At 45.6% G+C, this 24,621-nt stretch overlaps 1 protein-coding gene across 1 annotated transcript in view; it reads left to right on the plus strand.

Moving 5' to 3' along the window:
* LOC112075997 (junctophilin-1) overlaps positions 1-14,434 on the plus strand; it is a 41,368-nt gene extending 26,934 nt beyond the window's left edge. The window contains exons 2-4 of the mRNA XM_024142896.2: positions 8,575-9,458; positions 9,580-9,676; positions 9,825-14,434. Of these exons, the coding sequence (XP_023998664.1) occupies positions 8,575-9,458; positions 9,580-9,660 (965 nt within the window). The 3' untranslated portion in view covers positions 9,661-9,676; positions 9,825-14,434. The remainder of the gene's footprint in view (positions 1-8,574; positions 9,459-9,579; positions 9,677-9,824) is intronic.
* Positions 14,435-24,621: the final 10,187 nt, after the last annotated feature.

A 24,621-nucleotide genomic window follows, 5' to 3' on the forward strand; every position in this document is an offset into this window, starting at 1 on the left:
AAGCTAGCTTGCTACAATTGCTCGCTACAAGCTAGCTTGCTACAATTGCTCGCTACAAGCTAGCTTGCTACAATTGCTCGCTACAAGCTAGCTTGATACAATTGCTCGCTACAAGCTAGCTTGCTACAAATGCTCGCTACAAGCTAGCTTGCTACAATTGCTTGCTACTGTAGTGCCGCCGTGCATGTCTCCAGAAACGACGAGGTGTGCCAGCTGTGTGGACATTTCACCTATCCGCTTCGGCCACTTTTGACATTACGGGAAAGTGGGGTATGTTGAGCCACCCATGTTTCTAGAAAACCCCCAAATTAATAAAAACCCAAAATGTATAAATTTGACAAAATATTTAGGAAGAGGTTATCATTTCATGGAGTCTGTAAAGAAAGAAAATACATTTAAAAAGTGGTAAGTATGTTAGGTTCCCCCCAAGTCAAATGAATTGATTGTGTTAGAGGTTTCATGATGCTTGTATCTTTAACCTTAGTAGATACTTTAAAATTGTTCTATACATCAGTTGGGGTCTCTATAATCTTCAATAAGAGGTTCTTAAAACCTAGAATGATAGAACATCCTTCGTAGCTGTGTGGGTTAATATAGTCTAAATGTTTGCCTTGAGGTAGGTTGAGCAAATTGCCATGGGGTAAGTTGAGCCAATGGTTGAGCCAAATGCAAGTTGAGCAAACTCTGAGAAACATTGGATATTCTCTAACGGAGTTCGTCCCGTTTGTTCTCCAGTGACCGTACGTTCACGAAAAGAACGGAGTGTAAGGGCGGTTTATTTGCACGCCAACATAGTTTCATCCGTATGCCCTCCCGTCTGCCCCTTTGGCTTCCTTTTCCCGAGGCCCCGGGGATTAGGGACTAGTCGGGAGTAAGCAGAACATCTACAGCAGCTGAAGTTGTCATCCAAATCGAGGTTAGTGATCGCAGTTCTGATTTACAGAAGCTGTTTTAGGTCATAGGAAATGATGGCGGAGACATTATGTACCAAAAAAAAAAGTAGAAGAATTGGTCGGGAGCCCGTAAAACGTCCGCTATCCACCGCCTGCGCCATCTTAATCGCGTAACTAGCGTCACTAGCTAGCTGTGTTAGCCTTGCCAGGCTGCTAACACATATTGGCTACCATGGCTACCTGGCTAAGTGAACGCTCAATTTATAGCGAGAAGAGATAACAAACTACTGTAGCTAGCTAGCTCTTTACTCACCGTTTCACCAAAGATGGTTTAGAACCGTCAGCCCATCCAACAAAGCTCCTGGTCGAGGTGTACTGCAGACAGCAGGAAGCCCGTAGCAACAAGTACTAAACAGGAAGTAAGCATCCCACATGTAAGCTGGGTGGTTCCAAATGAACTAAAACCAGCCCTAGTTAGACACATCGTTGTTATAACTTTGCATGTCAGTTTATTGGGAGTGACACAGCATTGACACGGATTTCCACAAGTTTCCCACTTCAGATTCCCCACTTCAAGAACAAATATATCATACTTAAAATAATGAGTTATTGAGTTAAATCGTTGTACAACATCATGGGTAAGCTCTGGCCATCGTCTTTTCAGCTCAAAACAGTGGATTTCCGCTGTTGTGGGTCTTTAACTCATCTGACCTTCTATCTCTCTCGCTCTCACTCTCTCTCTCTCTCTCTCTCTCTCTCTCTCTCTCTCTCTCTCTCTCTCTCTATCTCGTGTCACTGCATGTGAGACACGCCCTCCCTCCCTCATTCAGAACAAAAGAAGAGAAAGACATTGTCTAAACAAATGTTATTGGTCGGATCCATCTGCACACGAAGCGCGGCACTTTGTGGGGTTTATCTGTGTGCTTCCTGCTAATGTGTGACAGAGAGGAAGAGGCGAACATGACGCTACTTTGGTGAATTTGCGAGGCATGACATCGGAGATACAGATTAGCCAGATATTCTTTCTGCCTGACCCCTCCTCTCGCCCCCCCATGAGAGATGCTCATGTCTGCGCCCTAACAGTGGAAGTCGTGGTCCCAACGGCGGGAAGGCAGGCGACAAGCTTAAATCCAAAATAACCCCATTAGAAACCCATTGTGCTTTTTTTGGACAGATTTTGCAGAGAGTGAAACCTCTAGTTTTGCCTCTTTCGCTAATGATGCGAGTGTTTGTTCAGTCTCCGGCCTGTTGTGTTTAGAGTATACTAGCCTTTTCAGCGATGATAGGCCCTGCTGCTTTACTGAAGTTGCGAGACATTGCAAGCTAAGACATGTTTAGATAGAGCTTTTGATTGTCAATAGATAAGTTTAGTGCACAGCTCTGATACTGTTTGTGTAGTGCACAGCTCTGGCTCTGTTTGCCTGGTGCCAGCTCTGTTTGCCTGGTGCCCGCTCTGGCTCTGTTTGCCTGGTGCCCGCTCGACTCTCCGGGAGTCGATGTGCTACGAGTCGATTCTTAGTGGAATCGAATCTTGACACTCAGAAATGGGAGTCGATGTGCTAGGAGTCGAGGAATCAATTATTTTGGAGTCGACTCTTCACCACCGCGTCATCGTCGTTAACTTTGAGGTAGAGTAATGGTAGTACAGGTGCGATGCTTAACCATCTGAAAGGGACGCACCATGAGGCCCAAACCCTTGCTGGCAGCAGTGCAGCTGAATTTATGAATTCAAAACGTTACTTATCGTTTTAACAGAAAACCCCTCAAAAAATGTATATTTGTCACATCCATACTTGCGACCAGGGTCTATAGGGCTCAGGGTCTATAGGGCTCAGGGTCCGTAGGGCTCAGGGTCCGTAGGGCTCAGGGTCCGTAGGGCTCAGGGGTCCGTAGGGCTCAGGGGTCCCTGGGCTCAGGGTCCATAGGGCTCAGGGTCCATAGGGCTCAGGGTCCATAGGGCTAAGGGTCCATAGGGCTCAGGCTCAGGGTCCATTAGGGCTCAGGGTCCATAGGGCTCAGGGTCCATAGGGCTCAGGGTCCATAGGGCTCAGGGTCTATAGGGCTCAGGGTCCATTAGGGCTCAGGGTCCATAGGGCTCAGGGTCTATAGGGCTCAGGGTCCATAGGGCTCAGGGTCCATAGGGCTCAGGGTCCATAGGGCTCAGGGTCCATAGGGCTCAGGGTCCATAGGGCTCAGGGCCCATAGGTCTCAGGGTCCATAGGCTCAGGGTCCATAGGGCACATAGGGCTCAGGGTCTATAGGGCTCAGGGTCCATAGGGCTCAGGGTCCATAGGGCTCAGGGTCTATAGGGCTCAGGGTACATAGGGCTCAGGGTCCATAGGGCTCAGGGTCCATAGGGCTCAGGGTCCATAGGGCTCAGGGTCCATAGGGTCAGGGCTCTAGGCTCAGGGTCCATAGGGCTCAGGGTCCATAGGGCTCAGGGCTCATAGGGCTCAGGGTCCGTAGGGCTCAGGGTCCATAGGGCTCATAGGGCTCAGGGTCTATAGGGCTCAGGGCCCATAGGGCTCAGGGTCCATAGGGCTCAGGGCCGTAGGGCTCAGGGTCCATAGGGCTCAGGGTCCATAGGGCTCAGGGTCTATAGGGCTCAGGGCTCAGGGTCCATAGGGCTCAGGGTCCGTAGGGCTCAGGCGGTCCATAGGGCTCAGGGCTCAGGGTCCATAGGGCTCAGGGTCCATAGGGCTCAGGGTCCATAGGCTCAGGGTCCGTAGGGCTCAGGGCTCAGGATCCATAGGGCTCAGGGTCCATAGGGCTCAGGGTCCATAGGGCTCAGGCCCATAGGCTCAGGGTCCATAGGGCTCAGGGTCCGTAGGGCTCAGGGTCCGTAGGGCTCAGGTCCATAGGGCTCAGGCCATAGGGCTCAGGGTCCGTAGGGCTCAGGGTCCGTAGGGTCAGGGTCCGTAGGCTCAGGGTCCATAGGGCTCAGGGTCTATAGGGCTCAGGGCTCAGGGTCCATAGGGCTCGGTCCGTAGGGCTCAGGTCATAGGGCTCAGGCTCAGGGTCCATAGGCTCAGGTCCATAGGGCTCAGGGTCCATAGGGCTCAGGGTCCGTAGGGCTCGGGCTCAGGATCCATAGGGCTCAGGGTCCATAGGGCTCAGGGCCCATAGGTCTCAGGGTCCATAGGGCTCAGGGTCCATAGGGCTCATAGGGCTCAGGGTCTATAGGGCTCAGGGTCCATAGGGCTAAGGGTCCATAGGGCTCAGGGTCTATAGGGCTCAGGGTCCATAGGGCTCAGGGTCCATAGGGCTCAGGGTCCATAGGCTCAGGGCCATAGGGCTCAGGGTCCATAGGGCTCAGGCTCATAGGGCTCAGGGTCCATAGGGCTCAGGGTCCATAGGGCTCAGGGTCTATAGGGCTCAGGGCCCATAGGGCTCAGGGTCCATAGGGCTCAGGGTCCATAGGGCTCAGGGCCCATAGGGCTCAGGGTCCATAGGCTCAGGGCCCATAGGGCTCAGGGCCCATAGGGCTCAGGGCTCATAGGGCTCAGGGTCCGTAGGGCTCAGGGTCCATAGGGCTCATAGGGCTCAGGGTCTATAGGGCTCAGGGCCCATAGGGCTCAGGGTCCATAGGGCTCAGGGCCGTAGGGCTCAGGGTCCATAGGGCTCAGGGTCCATAGGGCTCAGGGTCTATAGGGCTCAGGGCTCAGGGTCCATAGGGCTCAGGGTCCGTAGGGCTCAGTGTCCATAGGCTCAGGGCTCAGGGTCACATAGGGCTCAGGGTCATAGGGCTCAGGGTCCATAGGGCTCAGGGTCCGTAGGGCTCAGGGCTCAGGATCCATAGGGCTCAGGGTCCATAGGGCTCAGGGTCCAAGGGCTCAGGCCCATAGGGCTCAGGGTCCATAGGGCTCAGGGTCCATAGGGCTCAGGGTCCGTAGGGCTCAGGGCTCAGGATCCATAGGGCTCAGGGTCCATAGGGCTCAGGGTCCATAGGGCTCAGGGCCCATAGGGCTCAGGGTCCGTAGGGCTCAGGGTCCGTAGGGCTCAGGGTCCGTAGGGCTCAGGGTCCGTAGGGCTCAGGGTCCATAGGGCTCAGGGTCCATAGGGCTCAGGGCCCGTACCCACAAACGTCTTAGAGTATGGGTGCTGATCTAGCATCAGTATAGACTGTCTATATCATAATGAATAAGACTTTCAGGACAGATCCTAGGTAGCCTAACGGATAAGTGCATTAGGCTAGTAACAGAAGATTGCTGGTTCAAATCCCTGAAATGACAAGGTGGGAGAAAAAAAAAGAAAAAGAAATCTGGCATTCTGCCCTTGAGTAAGTCAGTAACCCTGAATATGATTCGAGGAATCAATTATTTTGGAGTCGACTCTTCACCACCGCGTCATCGTCGTTAACTTTGAGGTAGAGTAATGGGAGTCGTGTGTGGATGTTGATTAAGGCTCTTTGATTCAGAGGGTATAAACGCAGAAGACACATTTTGATTGAATGCTGTTGTACAGCTGACGAGGTATCCCCCTCCTGAATACTTTTATTTATGGAACCTTTATTTAACTAGGCAAGTCAGTTAACAACGAATTGTTTATTTATATAACACAGAGCCTCTTTCCCTGTTATCTGTCCAATACTAGTTGAATATATAACACAGAGCCACTTTCCCTGTTATCTGTCCAATACTAGTTGAATATATAACACAGAGCCACTTTCCCTGTTATCTGTCCAATACTAGTTGAATATATAACACAGAGCCACTTTTCCCTGTTATCTGTCCAATACTAGTTGAATATAAACACAGAGCCTCTTTCCCTGTATCTATCCAATACTAGTTGAATATAGAACACAGACCCACTTTTCCCTGTTATCTGTCCAATACTAGTTGAATACATAACACAGAGCCACTTTTCCCCTGTTATCTGTCCAATACTAGTTTGAATATATAACACAGAGCCACTTTTCCCTGTTATCTATCCAATACTAGTTGAATACATAACCAGAGCCACTTTTCCCTGTTATCTGTCCAATACTAGTTGAATATAAACACAGAGCCACTTTTCCCTGTTATCTGTCCAATACTAGTTGAATATATAACACAGAGCCTCTTTTCCCTGTTATCTGTCCAATACTAGTTGAATATATAACACAGAGCCACTTCCCTGTTATCTGTCAATACTAGTTGAATATATAACACAGAGCCACTTTTCCCTGTTATCTGTCCAATACTAGTTGAATATATAACACAGAGCCACTTTTCCCTGTTATCTGTCCAATACTAGTTGAATATATAACACAGAGCCTCTTTTCCCTGTTATCTATCCAATACTAGTTGAATACATAACCACAGACCACTTTTCCCTGTTATCTGTCCAATACTAGTTGAATATATAACACAGACCCACTTTTCCCTGTTATCTGTCCAATACTAGTTGAATGCATAACACAGAGCCACTTTTCCCTGTTATCTGTCCAATACTAGTTGAATGCATAACACAGCAATGTGACCATGGGGGATTATTCCACAGTGTTTTTTTTTTTTTTTTACCGTTATTTTACCAGGTAAGTTGACTGAGAACACGTTCTCATTTGCAGCAACGACCTGGGGAATAGTTACAGGGGAGAGGAGGGGGATGAATGAGCCAATTGTAAACTGTGTGTGTCTCTATTAAACAAACAGAGAAAAGCTGAAGTGTGTTAACCTTTTTGTGTTTCCGTAGCATGTGAGAACAGGAAGGGTCTGTTGCGCCTTGGGGTCATGCCCTCGTTATCGACAGAGTGAAACAGGGCTCTTATTGATCCGTATTTCCATGTCGAACCCACCGCTGGTGCGCTTCGCGTTGGCACTTGGATTGGATCCGGTGCTTTGGTCAGATGACGTGACAATAGAGCTCTTTGGCCACATACACCGGTGGCTGGTTTGGCGCCAAAATAAGGATGCTTAAGCAGAAAATAACCTCATACCTACTGTCAAATATTGAAGTTATGGTGCTATTTGTGACTAACCGCCTCGATTCGGTCTTATGTAGCCAAATTTGAAATAGTTTTTTTTTTTACATTGGATAAAAGTAGAGACTCTAGAAAATGTTATCTCATACACTACAGTTGAGGAACAATGGGAAAGTAATTCTGCTTTGAAAGTTTATCAACTTGTAACCGTATTTTTGACTGCACTGAGCCTTTTTCAAAAGGAGAACACATTGGGAGGGATCTGAGACCATTCCTCCATACAGAATCTTTCCTGATCTTTGATATCCTTCACCTGAATTTATGGACGTCCCTCTTCAATTCAAAACCACAGGTTTTCAATCGGGTTCAAGTCCGGAGACTGAGAATACCATTGCAAAATGTATATTTATTTATTTTTATTTTAAATGTATTTATATACATATATTTGGCATTTGACTGTTTTGGGATTTTATCAAAATGCATTTTTTTTTTGTAAAAAACGACTTCTGGAACATCTGAACTTTTGCGTGCCTTAATAACAAACTTGTAAACAATCTGTAAATATGAAATCTTAAAAAAATTATAATAATAATAATTGAACTTTTATTTAAGCCATTGAGAACTGAAAATGTGTTGCTACTGTTCTTAACAATATTTGCTACCCTGCATTTAGCAGACACTATTGACAAAGATCAGTGGGGACAGATCCCTCCCAATGTGTTCTCCAATCTCAGAATTTTTTTTGAAAAAGGCTCAGTGCAGTTAACCTCACAAGGTGAGGTATTAAAAGGTATTGAAAACAGAGGTATAATATGGACTTGTATTAGTGTAAAATAATATAATTTCCCCCTAAATATATTTGCATTATTTATTTTATATTCTCTTTTGGCTCACTGTTATCAAGGGTGCCAATACATTTCGACCTGACTGTATCTATCTACAGCATTAAGGTTACAGTAGTCTTTGTTGGGTTGAGTCTGCTGCTGTAAATGCATGCCTTGCCTCTGACGTCTAGACAGGAGCAGTGGATAGCAGATAGATGTACTCTGTTCTGTTCTATTATACTAATCTCGGTTATAGACAGTAGCAGTGGATAACAGATACCTGTGCTATGTTCTGTTCTATTCTCCTAATCTGGGTTCTAGACAGGAGCAGTGGATAGCAGATAGCTGTGCTATGTTCTGTTCTATTCTCCTAATCTGGGTTCTAGACAGGAGCAGTGGATAGCAGATAGCTGTGCTATGTTCTGTTCTATTATCCTCATCTGGGTTCTAGACAGGAGCAGTGGATAGCAGATAGCTGTGCTATGTTCTGTTCTATTCTCCCAATCTGGGTTCTAGACAGGAGCAGCAGATAGCAGATAGCTGTGCTCTGTTCTGTTCTCCCAATCTGGGTCACAGATCACATGATCTGGAACTCTGGGATAGATTTATAATCTCTCATGTCATCGTTGGCCGGTAGAGAGCTTCTCTTTATTAATGGGATATTTGTGTATGGGGGAAGGGTGTGTGTGTGTGTGTGTGTGTGGGGGTGTGTGTGTGGGTGTGTGTGTGTGTGTTTTATCTTCTCTCTACCATACACAGATTAATGGCTAATGTGTGCTACTTGAAAAGCAAGCCCTGTTACTGCAGCCACCCTAAAATAGAACATTCATTGTGTACATGTACTGTACACATGTTGGTTACATATTACATATTACATATTACATGGGACATTATACATGTAAGAGTGTGTTAATTGCATAAACATGAGTTGTGTCTCTGTCTGTCTCCCCTATAGGTCCTGATTATATCAAGCAGGCGTTCATGGATCCAGTGGAGATCCCCAAGGATCCTCCTGAAGAGAAGGAGAAAGACAGCCCTACCAGCCCTGCCAAGACCCCCGGGCCCACCCCTCCCCCTTCGCCCCACAGCAAGAAGAGACAGCACAGCAACAGCGTCTCCACCTCCGCCTCCCGCAAGACCAGCAAGGACGAATCATCACACAGCCGCAAGGTCAGCAAAGAGGAGAAGCCGGGCCTTAAGAGCAGCAAGGACGAATCATCACACAGCCGCAAGGTCAGCAAAGAGGAGAAGCCAGTCCGTAAGAGCAGCAAGGAAGAGCGGACGAGCAGGAAGTTGAGTAAAGAGGAGAGGGTGTCCATCACTGCCGAGCCGCCCACAGCCGCTGCTCACTCTTCCCATGATGCTTCAGCCAAATCCCCCAAGACCCCAGAGCCCGGCCCCACCAACGTACCACCTCCCCAGGCCGCTGCTCACTCTTCCCATGTAATACACCAGGATGCTTCAGCCAAATCCCCCAAGACCCCAGAGCCCGGCCCCACCAACGTACCACCTCCCCAGGCTGCTGCTCCGCAGACGGTGGCGGGTCCTGGTAACGGAATGGGACAACTCCACTCCCAGTATCATAGCTACTACGTCAAAGCCCCCTCCAGGGGACCCTTGCCCCCGGAACCTGAGCCTGAGGAGGACGAGGAGCCCAGTCAACTGACCCTGGCACGGATGGCCCCGCCACCCCCAAAGTCGTTCCGGAATTTCAATCTCAAGCCGACGCCCACAGGTGAGCAGAGCAAACTCAGGAAGCAGGATTCGCTAAAACCAAAGAGCCTGGCAGAGACCAAGAAGGCCAGTATGGAGATGGCTGACGGGCGGGGCGAAGAGAATGTAAGTAGAAGTGCTGATCCTAGGATCAGTTTTACCTTTTAATTCACAATGAGTAACACTACATGGACAGGGGGGGGGGGGGGCSACCTTAATACTAACTCTTCTTGGTGTTGCCTTGCAGGCTCCTAACTCTATCCTGGTTGCTATGGTGATGCTGTTGAATATCGGCCTAGCCATCATATTTGTCCACTTCCTGACATGATGGTCCTGTGTCTCAGGTAACCTTACAACTAAAAACAGCCACACAACACGTTTGTTATGTTCCTAAAGAGCAGGCCTGATGTTGACCTCCTGTGTGTGTTATTTTATCCAATCAGTTCATCACTAATCGATTTAACCCCACCTGAACTGTGTTTGACCCCTCAGTGATGCCGTGGCAACTGGTGCAGTTGCGTCTCCAGCCTTTTAAAAATCAAAATGGTGTCAGTCAGACTCGGAAGCGGCCACAGGAGCATGGACATCAGCTTTGTGACACAGGAGAGAAACATGAGAGGCAGGAGAGAAGGACCCGCAGGCTGTCCTGGGCCGTCCACAGACCTGCCTGATCATAATACTCTCCTCTGGGTTCTGTTAAAGAACAACATGATATGTCTGAGGGAGAAAAACAGTACAACAGAAAAAGTAAACACAAACACAAACACACACACACGAACATACACACACGAACACACACACACGGGGACACACACACGAACATACACACACGAACACACACCCACGGAGACACACACGAACATACACACACGAACACACACACACACACAGGAAAATATGAAGTCATTGAAATACACGTCTGCTGACGCAAGCAGTGAGCTCTCTGCTCGTGCAAGGCCACTCCTTCTGTTTTTTTAAATCAAATCAAAATTTTATTGGTCACATACACATATTATTGCTGGTGTAGCGAAATGCTTGTCCTGTCCTTCTGTCCTGTCCTGGCAGGAACACAGAGGGACTAACTTTAACTGGGCCAATGTGGAGATGCACTTATAGATGACAGGAGCTAACAGCTGCCTTACTATTTTACCCTCTGACGTCTTCATGGGGAGATGTAAGCACGGCAAGGCCAGAGGACTGAGAGAGGTGCGCGTTCCAACGTTCCCACATTCTGAGTTCTGAGGTTCCAGTGTTCTGAGGTCCCATTGTTCTGAGGTCCCAGTGTTCTGAGGTCCCTGTGTTCTGAGGTCCCAGTGTTCTGAGGTCCCAGTGTTCTGAGGTCCCAGTGTTCTGAGGTCCCTGTGTTCTGAGGTCCCTGTGTTCTGAGGTCCCAGTGTTCTGAGGTCCCAGTGTTCTGAGGTCCCTGTGTTCTGAGGTCCCAGTGTTCTGAGGTCCCTGTGTTCTGAGGTCCCAGTGTTCTGAGGTCCAGTGTTCTGAGGTTCCAGTGTTCTGAGGTCCCAGTGTTCTGAGGTTCCAGTGTTCTGAGGTTCTAACCATCCCTTGCTGCAGGAAAGCGGATGCATCGAACGTTAGCTGTCAGTGCTAGCGCGGTCACACGCCAGTCTTACTCTGTTAACGAATAACCATTCATCACAGCTTCCTTTAGCTCCTCCCACCTTCACCCAGGAGACCCTTCTTTGACACTCCCTGTGCATTTTTGTTGTTGTAGCTTTAGTTTTTTGTTTCTTTATGTTGGTTACCTGCAGTTATAGACTAGTTAAAAGGAAGGAAAACTAATACGGAGAGACCTTTTTATTTTTGGACTAATCATAATGATTTTATTTCATCATAATGAGAGAATTCTGTCCTAATTTTATTAAATGTGCAATATGATTTATTTTTTTTAAGACGGATTATATATTTTGACAACAAAGGGTCTAGTCTATTGAGCATTTTAACTGTTTTAAAATCTGTTTATTTTATTGTATCATACAACAGGAAAGACAAGCCTAATTTGACTAGATGGGGGGGGGCAGGCAGATTGACAGTAGGATTTGAGGAATGGAGCCACACTGTGTAGCAAGCCTAAGCTAGCTCTATGTGACTGAAAGATGAAAAGTCTTATAAATTATGTCATTTATTGAATCAAAGGATTAAATTATTATTATTATTATTATTATTATTACACAATTGTGCATGGGATTTCGTTGACAAGTTACTTTAATTATCTTCTTTGCTTCTGATGTTAAAACCACTAAGCTGTGAAGAGGAGGGAAAATCAGTTGGTTTAGTCAAATTAAAAAACACCTATTGTTATATCTCTGCTTGCATGTCTTGTGAGACTGGAAAGTAAACGTCCTTGAATTGATTCTCAAAAACAAGAATTGATTCCAGAATTGATTGTATTGATTCTCAGAAGAAACTTGGTATTGAATGTATTCAGGTTGAATTCAAGGGACGGATAATATGTGGTACCTGTGGTTATGTGGTTAGGAGTGATGCCTTTTAAAAGTCTTGAACACTTCGACCTTTACCTTTACCTCAGAAGAAGAAGATAAGGAGAGGGTGGATGGAGGGGGGGGGTGGAATAGACGGTCGTTAAGATATGAAGTCTGTGTCTTAATTGTTTTGTGTAGGAAGTGACCGGACTGTTGCAATCAAAGGGAGGTGAGTTATAAATGTGCCCCTTACATTTTAACCAGTACTAGTCTTTGTTGCAGGTAAAGCATGATTTAGTTTTTATTAAAAAAAAACATATAAACAAATGGAGTACGTATATATTTAACAGTTTCTGTTATCCACTTCAAATAATTGTTATTTATGTGTTCATCATATGATTGATAAATATACTGAGTGTACAAAACATTATGAACACCTTCCTAATATTGAGTTGCACCCCCTTTTGCCCTCAGAACAGTCTCAATTCGTCAGGGTATGGACTCTACAAGGTGTTGAAAGTGTTCCACAGAGATGCTGACCCATGTTGACTCCAATGCTTCCCACAGTTGTGTCATGTTGGCTGGATGACCTTTGGGTGGTGGACCATTCTTGATACACACAGGGAAACTGTTGAGCATGAAAAACCCAGCTGCGTTTCAGTTCTTGACGCAGACCGGTGCACCGGGCACGTACTACCATACCCCGTTCAAAGGCACTTAAATACTCCGTTCAAAGGCACTTAAAACTTTTGTCTTGCCCATTCACCCTCTGAATGGTACACATACACAATCCATGTCTCAATTGTCTCAAGGCTTAAAATTCCTTCTTCAACTCGTCTCCTCTCCTTCATCTGATTGAAGTGGATTTAACAAGTGACATCAATAAGGGATCATAGCTTTCACCTGAATTCACCTTATCAGTCTATGTCATGGAAAGAGAAGGTGTTCATAATGTTTTGTACACTCAGTGTAGATATGTATTTGTTTAAAGTTTTGTGGTCCTTGTGAAAAAGGGCTTGAAAAGTGGCAAGATTGTGTTTATTGCAATTTAGTTTTTAGGATACTACTAGTTTGCATGGTCTGTTGAAGAAACACAGGATAAAGCTCTGTACTTTGGGAGACTGCAAGCTTCTTCAGACATTAACTGATCTTTATATTCTGATTGGTCCTACAGTGTTCATTCTGATTGGTCCCACAGTGTTCATTCTGATTGGTCCTACAGTGTTCATTCTGAATGGTCCTACAGTGTTCATTCTGAATGGTCCTACAGTGTTCATTCTGATTGGTCCTACAGTGTGCATTCTGATTGGTCCCTACAGTGTTCATGTGCAGTCCGTCACAATAGAATGACATGTATGGCAAAGAAAAAATAATGAAACATTTCTAACCATTTAAAAACAAATATAAGAAATCTCAAGACAACTTTACATTGTGTTGAATCTGTTCTCGTTCTCAAAACTGTAGGAACCACATCAACGTCCTGAAGTTTGCTACACCTACCTGATAACATAACAACCCTTCTCATTGGAGATGGCCTCTTTCTTTATTTCGTCCTCTGTTTTTACAGAGCAGGGTGAGAGCTGTAATCTACGAGGGGTTAAAACAGGCAGAACATGGGATGTTTAAAAATATATATATTAAAAATAAAAAAAAAAGCAACATTGCATGTTGGAAACCTTTATATATAGATAAGATATAGTATTTGTAAGGATTTTTACAGAGCATAATCCAGAAACTGGTATGAGTTGGTATTTTTCTAACGATTTGCACACCTGTATTTTGACAACGGCTATAACATGTTTGTAACGGGTATTGTAATGCACATACAGTAACATTTGACAGTACTAAAATCTTTATCTGTAATTGGCTGTAATTTATGTATCATTTCAACCTGGACTCAGGGGGTAGACGTAACACAGTAAACGAAAATCCGGGATGCTCCAATTAGTATGATATATTACGTTTGGTATGGTATGTATTCATTTGTGAATGTCCATCATCCGTTTCATATAACGTGTTACGAACTCCAATTCTTATGATGTGTTACGAATCTCAATTTGTTGTGGCTAACTTTAGCTAGTTGGCAAAGTGGTGCTAATGCTAACGTTAGCTAGGTGGCTAACGTTAGCTAGGCTAGTGGTTAGGGGTTAAGGTAAGGATTAATGTTAGGATTAGGAGTTAAATTAAAGGTTTAAGGTTAGGGTTAGAAGAAGGATTAGCTAACATGCTAAGTAGTTGCAAAGTAGCTAAAAAGTAGCAAGTAGATGCTGATTAGCTAAAATGCTAAAGTTGTCTGTGATGAGAATCGAAACTAGACGGTCACGTTATATGCCTACCCATCTATCCCAACCAACCACCCTCCTTTCATCTTTGCCTTAAGTAACCTTCTGTCTTATGGAACCATACCGAACGTAGCATAGCATACTAATTTGAGTTTCCCAGGTTTTCGTTTACGATGTTACGTCTACTCTATGAGACCAGCCTGATCATTTGGGGACGGGGCAGGGGGGACAAGACCAGATTATACTTGTTTTGACTGTTTTACCAAACGATGAGGAACTGTGTGAGACGTTTGATATCTCAAAGTATGGTTTCACCCCACTGATTTGTGCAGTCTTTGAAGATGTATTTCTGTGTATAACAATAAAGAAGTTATGCCTTGTACACTGTCCCGTCTCTATTTGATTGCGTCTTTGTCTCATTCCGTACTCCTGTACATCATAATGTGTCTTGGATTAGACATAGGAGGCATTAGAATGTATACTTCAAAGGAGCTCGACCCCGACCTCTAACCCACAACCCCTGACCCTTAACTTGACCTCTGTGGCTTGAACCTTTGTGTTACTAAGCCACCCCTTGACCTATGTCCTCCCCCCTTCTCTTCCCCTCTGTCCTGTCCTATCTACGATGGTCCTTGACCTATGGCCCCTCCTTCTCTTGCCCTCTGTCCTGTCTTATCTACGATTGTCCCTCAAAACCAGTGGCTTCGTTCCGAGTGGCACACTATCCCCTTTACACTGCACTACTAACATAGGGTGCTGGTCCAAAGTAGTGCGCTATAAAGGGAATAGTGTGCCGTTGGGACGAAGCCAGTGCGTCCAGGCAGGCTGGTGCAGACATACAGGGCTGCCTGACTCCAGGTTAGTTAGTTGTGTTCCCAGGACTGATMCAGCTGGATTAGTCTCCTGTTACATCAGCTGGGTAATACAGTGGTACACCCAAATGAAAAATATTACAGTTTATTATAGAATACGACAGTACTTACGATTGAAATCTGTAGTATACTGTAGAATACTATACTACACAGTGTAGTATTCCTCGAATATGTGCGGTACTTACTATGTCATTTTGTAGTTTACTACAGAATACTATAGTATATACTACAGTAAAGTCCGTAAAAACAGTGCAGTGAATACTATAGTATTTATACCATGGTATACTATAGTATTTTTCATGTGGACAGGCCTGTGAACAGTCTGCACACTGCATTCCAAATATCACCCTTTTCCCTAAAATAGTGCACTACTTTTGATCAGAGCACTGGTCTAAAGTAGTGCACTATTAGGGAATAGGTACCAACTCTGATCTAAGGAGTGCACTATGTAGGAATAGTGTACCAACTCTGATCTAAAAGTAGTGCACTATGTAGGAATAGCGTACCAACTCTATCTAAAGTAGTGTACTATGTAGGAATAGAGGGTACCAACTCTATCTAAAGTAGTGCACTATTTAGGGAATAGGGTACCAACTCTGATCTAAAGTAGTGTACTATGTGGGAATAGGGTACCAACTCTGATCTAAAGTAATGTACTATGTAGGAATAGGTACAACTCTGATCTAAAGTAGATACTATGTAGGGAATAGGGTACCATTTGTGACAGAGTCTGTGTCAACAAACACCAGCTCCAGTGACACCAGTCTCCAGTGACACCAGCCTCCAGTGACACCAGCCTCAGTGACACCAGTCTCCAGTGACACCAGTCTCCAGTGACACAGGCTCCAGTGACACCAGTCTCCAGTGACACCAGCCTCCAGTGACACCAGTTCCAGTAGACACAGTCTCCAGTGGACACCAGCCTCCAGTGACACCAGTCTCCAGTGACACCAGCCTCCAGTGACACCAGTCTCCAGTGACACAGCCTCCAGTGACACCAGTCTCCAGTGACACACCAGCCTCCAGGTGACACCAGTCTCCAGTACACCAGCCTTCCAGTGACACCAGTCTCCAGTGACACCAGTCTCCAGTGACACCAGCCTCCAGTGACACCAGCCTCCAGTGACACCAGTCTCCTCCCTCCTCTCACCCAATGAGACGTTCGACTAAGTGTTTATCCAATCCAGACCTAGGTTCAAATATAATGTGTATTTTAGTATCTGATATTTAAATGACTCTTTTCTGTGTTTTTCAAATTTTTCAAATACATAAGTATTTTCAAATACACAGCACAAAACTAGTACTTTTATTTGAATGGTTATTTGTGAAACCAAATGTATCAAATGTAAATATTAGTTGTCTCAAATACTATTGTCAGAAGCCTGGGGTTAAATGCATGGGGTTCTATTTGAGTAATTGTATTTTAGTATTTTCAAATACTTTCCAAGTGTATTTCCAAATATATTTAAAATATTCAAACTACTTGTGTTTTCAAATAAAATATTTCTGAATATTTACTTTGAACGTATGTGAAAGTAATTGAGATATTTGAACCCAGGTCTGATCCATTCTGAGTTTTGATATAAAAAGGTCATGTTCGCTGTGTCTTTTCCTCTGGGAGGAATACTACAGAGGTGAATCAATACCTTCTGATGTAACTTTAAACTTATTTTTTTTTAATGATAAGCTTAAAAAGTAGACATGGTCTAATTTGATTCGACAAACAAAAACACATATCTAAGTTTTTAAACTTTTTTAACGAAGTATAGAAAACCAATAGTTATTTCTGGTTGTTTGTCAAAGTCAGCCGGCTAACTAATGAATCCTGCTTTGTAATATGTTCTTTGTTATACTGTAATCTGAGACTGATTGTAACGTCCTGACCAGAGTTATTATGTGTTTTGCTTGTTTAGTGTTGGTCAGGACGTGAGCTGGGTGGGAATTCTATGTTGTGTGTCTAGTTTGTCTGTTTCTATGTCCAGCCTAATATGGTTCTCAATCAGAGGCAGATGGTAATCGTTGTCCCTGATTGAGAATCATATATAGGAGGCTTGTTTTGTGTTGGGATTTTGTGGGTGTTTGTTTCCTGTCTCTGTGATTGTCTGCACCAGATAGGTCTGTCTCRGTTTTTGCACATTTGTTATTTTGTATTGTTGTTTGTAGTGTTTCACTTGTTCTTTATTAAACATGTTTAACACTAGCCGCGCTGCACTTTGGTCCTCTCCTTCACCCCTGGAAGAAAACCGTTACACTGATGTAGAGTCGTGAGCGGAGGTGGAATGGACTAGTGCTCTTCATGACCCACTAGTGGTAACCAGGAAGTGAGCAGACAGGGCTTGGCTTGGTACCAATAGTATGGGATATCTCTGCTAATACTCTGACACCACCGCACATGATGCTGGATCCCATTCATACAGACAGACGATCCCCTACTAGCCCTCCCCGTGAGTCACAAATATAAACCACAGCCTTATAAGCATATGCTACCTTTATAGGGGCTGCTATAATAATATAATATATGCCATCTACAGACACTTTTATCCAAAGCGACTTACAGTTATGCTCGCATACAACACTGCTATATTTCAAACCACACACACCTGCTATAGAAAACAGTTGCCATTTTCTATGTTCTCGTTTCTATGACTACTGTGATCCTGGCAACCAGAATGTATGTAAGATGGTCACTTCACATTTTACGAGGGTCGACGATTCAGCAAGTAGCCTAGTCAAAGAAGGTGTAAGGCCCACAACAGAGGGAGAGATCATCCCCTCCTACTTACTCTCTTTTGAAAATGGGGTAGCTTCTGCGACACTACATACAGCTTATCGTCTTAATACATGGCTACTAACCTAATCTGATCACTCTCATGTTGGGTCCTGACCACTGACTAACCACTCTGATCATTCTCATTTGCTGGTCTCCACAACTGAGCTAACCACTTCTGCAATCGCTTCTCCGATGTTGTTTCTCCAACCACTGACTAACCACCGATCATTCTCATGTTGTGTTCTCCAACCACTGACTAACCCACTCTGATCATTCTCATGTTGTGTCTCCACCACTGACTACCACTCTGATCGTTTCATGGTGCGTTCTGACCACTGACTAACACTCTGATCGTTCTCAATGTTGTGTTCTCCACCACTGAACTAACCAATCTTGATCACTCTCATGTTGTGTTCCTGACACTGACTTAACCACTCTGCATCATTCTCATGTTGGTTCCCCACCACTGACTAACCACTCTGATCATTCTCATTTTTTTTTGTATCCATGGTGTTGTTCGCCACATGGACTAACCACTCTGATCATTCTTCATGTTGTGCTTCCTGACCACTGATCTAACCACTCTGTCATTCTCATGTTGTGCCTTCCCCACCACTGCTTAACCACTCTGATCATTCTCATGTTGTGCTTCTCCACACCTGAACTAACCACTCTGATCATTCTCATGTTGTGGTCCTGACCACTGAACTAACCACTCTGATCATTCTCATGTTGTGTTCTCCACACCACTGACTAACCAACTCATGATCATTCTCATGTTGTGGTTTATATCTGCCACAGCTGACTAACCACTCTGTGGATGCATCATTCTCATGTTGTGTCCTGCGCCACCACTGACTAACCACTCTGATCCTTCTCAATGTTGTGGTTTCTCCCACCACTGACTAACCACTCTGATCCTTTCTCATGTTGTGTCCTCCTACCACTGACTATGCACCAATCTGATCGTGGCTCTATGCTTGTGGTCTCCACCACTGACAACCACTCTGATCATCTCAGTTGTGCTTCGTCCACCACTGAACTAACCACTCTGATCCATTCTCATGTTGTGCTTCTCCACCACTGAACTAAACCACCTGATCATTCTCATGTTGTTGTTCCCCACCACCTGACTAACCAATCTGCAGCATTCTCATGTTGTGTTTCTCCACCACTGACTAACCAAGTCCTGATCGTTCTCATTTGTTTCTCCACCATGACTCCCGAACCACTCTGATCATTCTCATGTTGTTTCTCCACCACTGCACTAACCAATCCTGATCGTTCTCATGTTTGTGTTCCCCACCACTGACTAACCACTCTGATCATGCTCATGTTGTTGCTTCTCACACCACTGACCTAACCACTCTGATCAATTTCTCATGTTGTGTTCTCCACACTACTAACCACTCTGATCGCTTCTCATGTTGCTGCTTCATCCACCACTGACTAACCACGTCTGATCCCTTCTCAGTTCGTGTTCTCCACCCACTGACTAACCAATCTCATCCTTCTCATTTGTTTCCCACCACTGACTATAACCAATCTGATCGTTCTCATTTGTGTCCTCCTATCCACTGATCTAACCACTCTGATCATTCTCATGTTGTGTCCTGACCACTGCACTAACCACTCTGATCTATTCTCATGTTGTGCTTCACCCACCACCTGGACTAACCACTCCTGCATCATTCTCATGTTGTGTTCTCCACCAACTGACTAACCAATCCTGATCTATTCTCATGGGTTTGTGTTCTCCACCACTGATACTAACCACTCTGATCCGTTCTCATGTTGTTTCTCCACCACTGACTAACCAATTCTGATCATTCTCATATGTGTTCTCACCACTGCACTAACCAATCTGTCATTTCATGTGTGTTCTCCACCACTGACTACAACCAATCTGATCATTCTCATATTGGTTGTATGCCTTCTCCACCACTGACAACCACTCTGATCATCTCATATTGTGTTCTCCACCACTGACTAACCACTCTGATCAATTCTCATGTTGTTTCTCCACACTGCACTAACCACTCTGATCTTCTCATGTTGTCCATTCTCCACCACTGACGAACCAATCTGATCATTCTCATGCTTGATGTTCTCCACGCACGACTAGACCACTCTGATCTTCTCATGTTGTGTTCCTGCAGGAACTAACCACTCGATCATTCGCATGTTGTGTTCTCCACCAACTGACTAACCAATCTGATCAAATTCTATGTTGCTTTCTCACCACTGACTAACCACTCATCATCATTCTCATGCTTGTGTTCTTCACCACTGACTAACCAATCTGATCATTCTCATGTTGTGCCTTTTTTATTCCTGAACCACTGACTAACCACTCTGATCAGTTCTCATGTTGTGTCCCCACCACTGACTAACCAATCTGATGCAATTTCATGTTGTGTGCTCACAACTGACTAACCACTCTGATCGTCTCATGTTGTGTTCCCACACTGACACACCCGCTAACCACTCTGATCGTCTCATGTTGGGTTCTCCACCACCTACTAGACCCAACTCAGGATCCTGATCGGTTCATGGGTGTGTTCTCCATCCACTGACTAACACTCTGATATTCTCATGTATTGTGCCTTCTCCACCACCTGACTGGAACCACTCTGATCGCTTCTCTGTTGTTTTCCTGACACCCCAATGGCACTGAATAACCACTTGACGTTCTCATGTTGTGTTCTCCCCTGGCACTCACCAAATCGGATCATCTCTCTGTTGTGCCTTCCCCACACTGACAAAACCACTCTGATCTTCTCATGTTGTGTTCCTGACACTGACTAACCACTCGGATCATTCTTCTATGTTGTGTTCCTGACCACTGACCTAACACTCGGATCGATTCTCATGTTGTGCTTCCTGACCAGCGGCCGTCACTAACTTGCGCCCAAGCCACCTCTGATCCTTCCATGTGTGAATGTGTCCTGGCACCAACTGACCTAACCTACCACCTGTACTCATTCTCCATGTTGTGTTCTCATCACCTGACTAACCACTCTGATCATTCTAAACATGGTTTAATTCTCCCACCACTGGAAGCTAAACCATCTGATCATTCCATGTTGTGTTCCTGACCACTGTACTAACCAATCTGTATCATTCTCGATGTGTGTTCCCCACCACTGACTAACCACTCTGATCATTCTCAGTTGTGTTCTCCACCACTGAAACCAATCTGATCGTTCTCATGTTGTGTTCTCCACCACCTGACCTAACCACTCTGTCGTTCTCAGGTTGTGTTCCCCACCATGACTAACCACTCTGATCATTCTCTGATTGTGTTCTCTCCACCAACTGACTAACCACTCTGATCTTTCATGTTTGTGTTCCCCCCACTGAACTAACCAATCGCGATCGCTTCTCATGCCTTCGCGATTATGACTAGTACAATGCTTGAGTGTGTTTGTTTATCAGCTCAAAAAGTGTCTCGACCTGTTGACCCCCTTATCTGCTGTGGCTTGTGCTTTCTGCCCCTCTCTCTCTGCCGTCTCGGCTTAGTCTCGCAACAATCTTCAAACAAAACCCCTCTGACCAATCACAATGGAGAATAACAGCCTGCCCTAAAACCGTTGGACGATCCCATCCTGCTGATCAGACCATCCATTACATGACTTTTATGATCTGCACTTCCATCAAAATGGCTGCCGGCCCGCGCGCCGTCACGCTAGCCCAGGCCTGTTTTATCAGCCACAACTAAACATCAAGTGCCATGGATGATATAGTTGTTAGCGCGCCGGAGTTCACTTTATGGGCATAGCACTAGGGAGTTAGCTTGATGGGCTAGCACTAGCGAGTTAGCTTGTATGCGGCTCAGCACTAGGCGAGTTAGGCCTTTGACTGCGGCCTAGCACTAGGAGTTAGTCCTGATGCCTGTTGGGCGGACTAGCACTATTTTTTTGGGTTTGCGAGTTAGCTTAATGGGCTAGCCACTAGGAGCTTAGCTGATGGCACACAACTAATAGCGAGTTCACATTTATGAGGCTAGCCCACTAGGAGTTAGCCCTTGCATGCGGCCTAGCACCAGCGGCTTAGCTTATTTTATGCGCTTAGAACTAGGAGTTCCTTTATGCGCTAGCACTAGGAGTATAGCCTTTATGGGCTAGCACTAGCCCCAGAATAGCTTTTATGCGGGCTAGCACATAGAGTGCACTTTATGCCGGCTAGCATTATAACCTCTAACTTTATGAGCCTAGGCAACTGGAGTAGCTTTAAGCGGATAGAACTAGGCCAGTAAGCCCGATTTATGCGGCTAGGATTATGCAGTTAGCTTTATGGCTAGCATTATAAGTTAACTTTATGCGGCTGCACTAGAGTTAGCTTTTATGCGGCTAGCCACTTAGCGAGTTCACTTTATGGAGCTAACACTAGGAGTTAGCCTTGAGCGGCTAGCACTACGGAGTTAGCTTTATGCGGCTAGCACGATGAGCTTTCACTTTATGGAGCTAGCACTAGGAGTAGCTTCATGGGGCTAGCACTAGGAGTTAGCTTATGGCCCGCTTCAGGATGATGAGTTTAGCTTCTATGGGCTAGAATGCTAGGATGTATAGCGGATTCATCGCGTTAGGTATAATGAGTTAGCGTTCTGCAGATAGCACATTGAACTGGCTCTAGCGTTAATGAGCGAGCGTTAGGCCTGGCCTAAGCTTCCTCAGACAAAACACGATTCCTTCAGCCTAATCAGCTAGGCGCTCGTCCTCAAGGCGTAGTCAGACATAGTGTGGGTCACCCACCCAAAAAATAATCACCAGTAATACTGAAAAATGATGCCGCACACCACTGATAAAAAGCGTTAAACTCCACTGCTGAAACCAATCCAACAACACCTGCATGGTGCATACACAACGGTGAGGAGACGAGGTGTGCTGTGCTGTGTGTGTGTGCCTGTGTGCTGTGTGCTGTGTGTGCTGTGGTGTGTGGGTGTGATGTGTGTGTGTGTGTGTGTGTGTGTGTGTGTGTGTGTGAGAGGTGTAGTGTGTGCTGTGGTGTGTGCGCTGTGTTCAGACTAACATTGACGCCCAGGTCACACGAGCTGATAAAAAGGGTTTAAATCCACTGTCGTAAACCAAATCAACAACACCCTGCATGGATACAACAAGGAGTGAGGAGCGAGAGCGGTGTGATGGTCGTGTGTGTGATGTGTGTGTGTGTGTGTGTGTGTGGTTGTGTGCTGCTGTGTTGTGCCGTGTGTGTGTGCTGTGCTGTGTGTGTGTGTGTTGTGTGTGTGTGTGCTGTGTGTGTGTGTGCCTGTGTGTGTGTGGGTGCTGAGGGGCATCCATACGAGTTGTGCCCCTCTGCTTTAAACAACGTGTTCAAGGCCCCACTGATAAGGGTTATTACTACACAACACACAACTCACACACACACACCAAATCCATGTTAAAATAAGGGATTGAAAAGTGGCCGTTAAAGACACAGCATGTTGTTACAGTTAGAACTGCTGGAAACAGCCGAGCCTCGCCCGGCCTTCAACCTACAGGACCTACAGCCCTGCCGTCTAATGTCGTACACTAGGCCCCGAGTTCAACACCACAGACCTACAGCCCTGCGGTCTAAGTAGCTACACTATGGGCCCGGTAAGAGACACTATGCACTGTCAAAGCTACGGTACCTGGACCCCTGGTCTAATGTGCAGTACACTATGGGCCCTGGTCTAATGGTTAGTACACTATGGGCCCTGGTCTAATGTAGTACACTATGGGCCCTGGTCTAAGTAGTACACTATGGGCCCTGGTCTAAGTAGTACACTATGGCCCCTGGTCTAATGTAGTAACTATGGGCCCTGGTCAATGCAAGTACACTATGGCCCTGGTCTAAGTAGTACACTATGGGCCCTGGTTACTGTAGTACACTATGGGCCCTGCTCTGAATGTAGTACACTATGGGCCCTGGTCTAATGTTAGTCACTATGGGCCTGGTCTATAGTAGTACACTATGGCCCGGTCTAATGTAGTACACTATGGGCCCTGCGTCATAGTAGTACACTATGGGCCCTGGTCTATAGTAGTAGCTACCATATGGCCCTGGTCTAAAGTAGTACACTATGGGCCCTGGTCTAATGTAGTACAACTCAACTATGGGCCCTGGTCTAAGTAGTACACTATGGGCCCTGGTCAATATATAGTACACTATGGGTGTCTAAAGTAGTACACTATGGGCCCTGGTCTAAAGTATACACTATGGCCCTGGTCTAAGTAGTACACTATGGGCCCTGGTCTAAAGTAGTCACTATGGGCCCTGCGTCTAATGTAGTACAATGGGCCCTGTCTAATGCTAGTCAACTATGGGCCCTGGTCTAAGTAGTACACTATGCGGCCCGTCTATGTAGTACACTATGGACCCTGGAAACACCCTGTCTATAGTAGCAAATAAATACAACTATGGCCCCATCGTTCGCTAATGTAGTCACTATGGGCCATGGTCAATAGTACACTATGGCCTGGTCTATAGTAGTACACTATGGGCCCTGGCCTAATAGTAGCACTATGGGGCTGGCTAGACATGTAATGCTAGTACACTAGGCCCTTGTCTAATAGTTAGTACAACTCATGGGCTGGCTAAGAGTCCATGATGGTCTAGTTCACGCTATGGGCCCTGGTCTAAGTAGCTACATTATGGCTGGTCTGCTAAGTAGTACACTATGCGGCCCATCGTCTATAGTAGTACACGATGGTCCTTGCGTCTAATGTTAGTACACTATGCGCCCCTGGTCTATAGCTTAGTAACTATGGCCCCTGGCTCTAATGTAGTACACTATGGGTCCTGGTCTATAGTAGTACACTATGGCCCTGCGTCTATAGTAGTACACTATGCGGCCCTGCGTCTAATGTAGTACACGTATGGGCCGCGCGTTCTAATGTAGTACACTATGGGCCAGCTGCGTCTAATAGTAGCTACATATGGGTC

This window comes from Salvelinus sp. IW2-2015, unplaced genomic scaffold, assembly GCF_002910315.2.
Source record: "Salvelinus sp. IW2-2015 unplaced genomic scaffold, ASM291031v2 Un_scaffold3503, whole genome shotgun sequence".
Taxonomy (NCBI): domain Eukaryota; kingdom Metazoa; phylum Chordata; class Actinopteri; order Salmoniformes; family Salmonidae; genus Salvelinus; species Salvelinus sp. IW2-2015.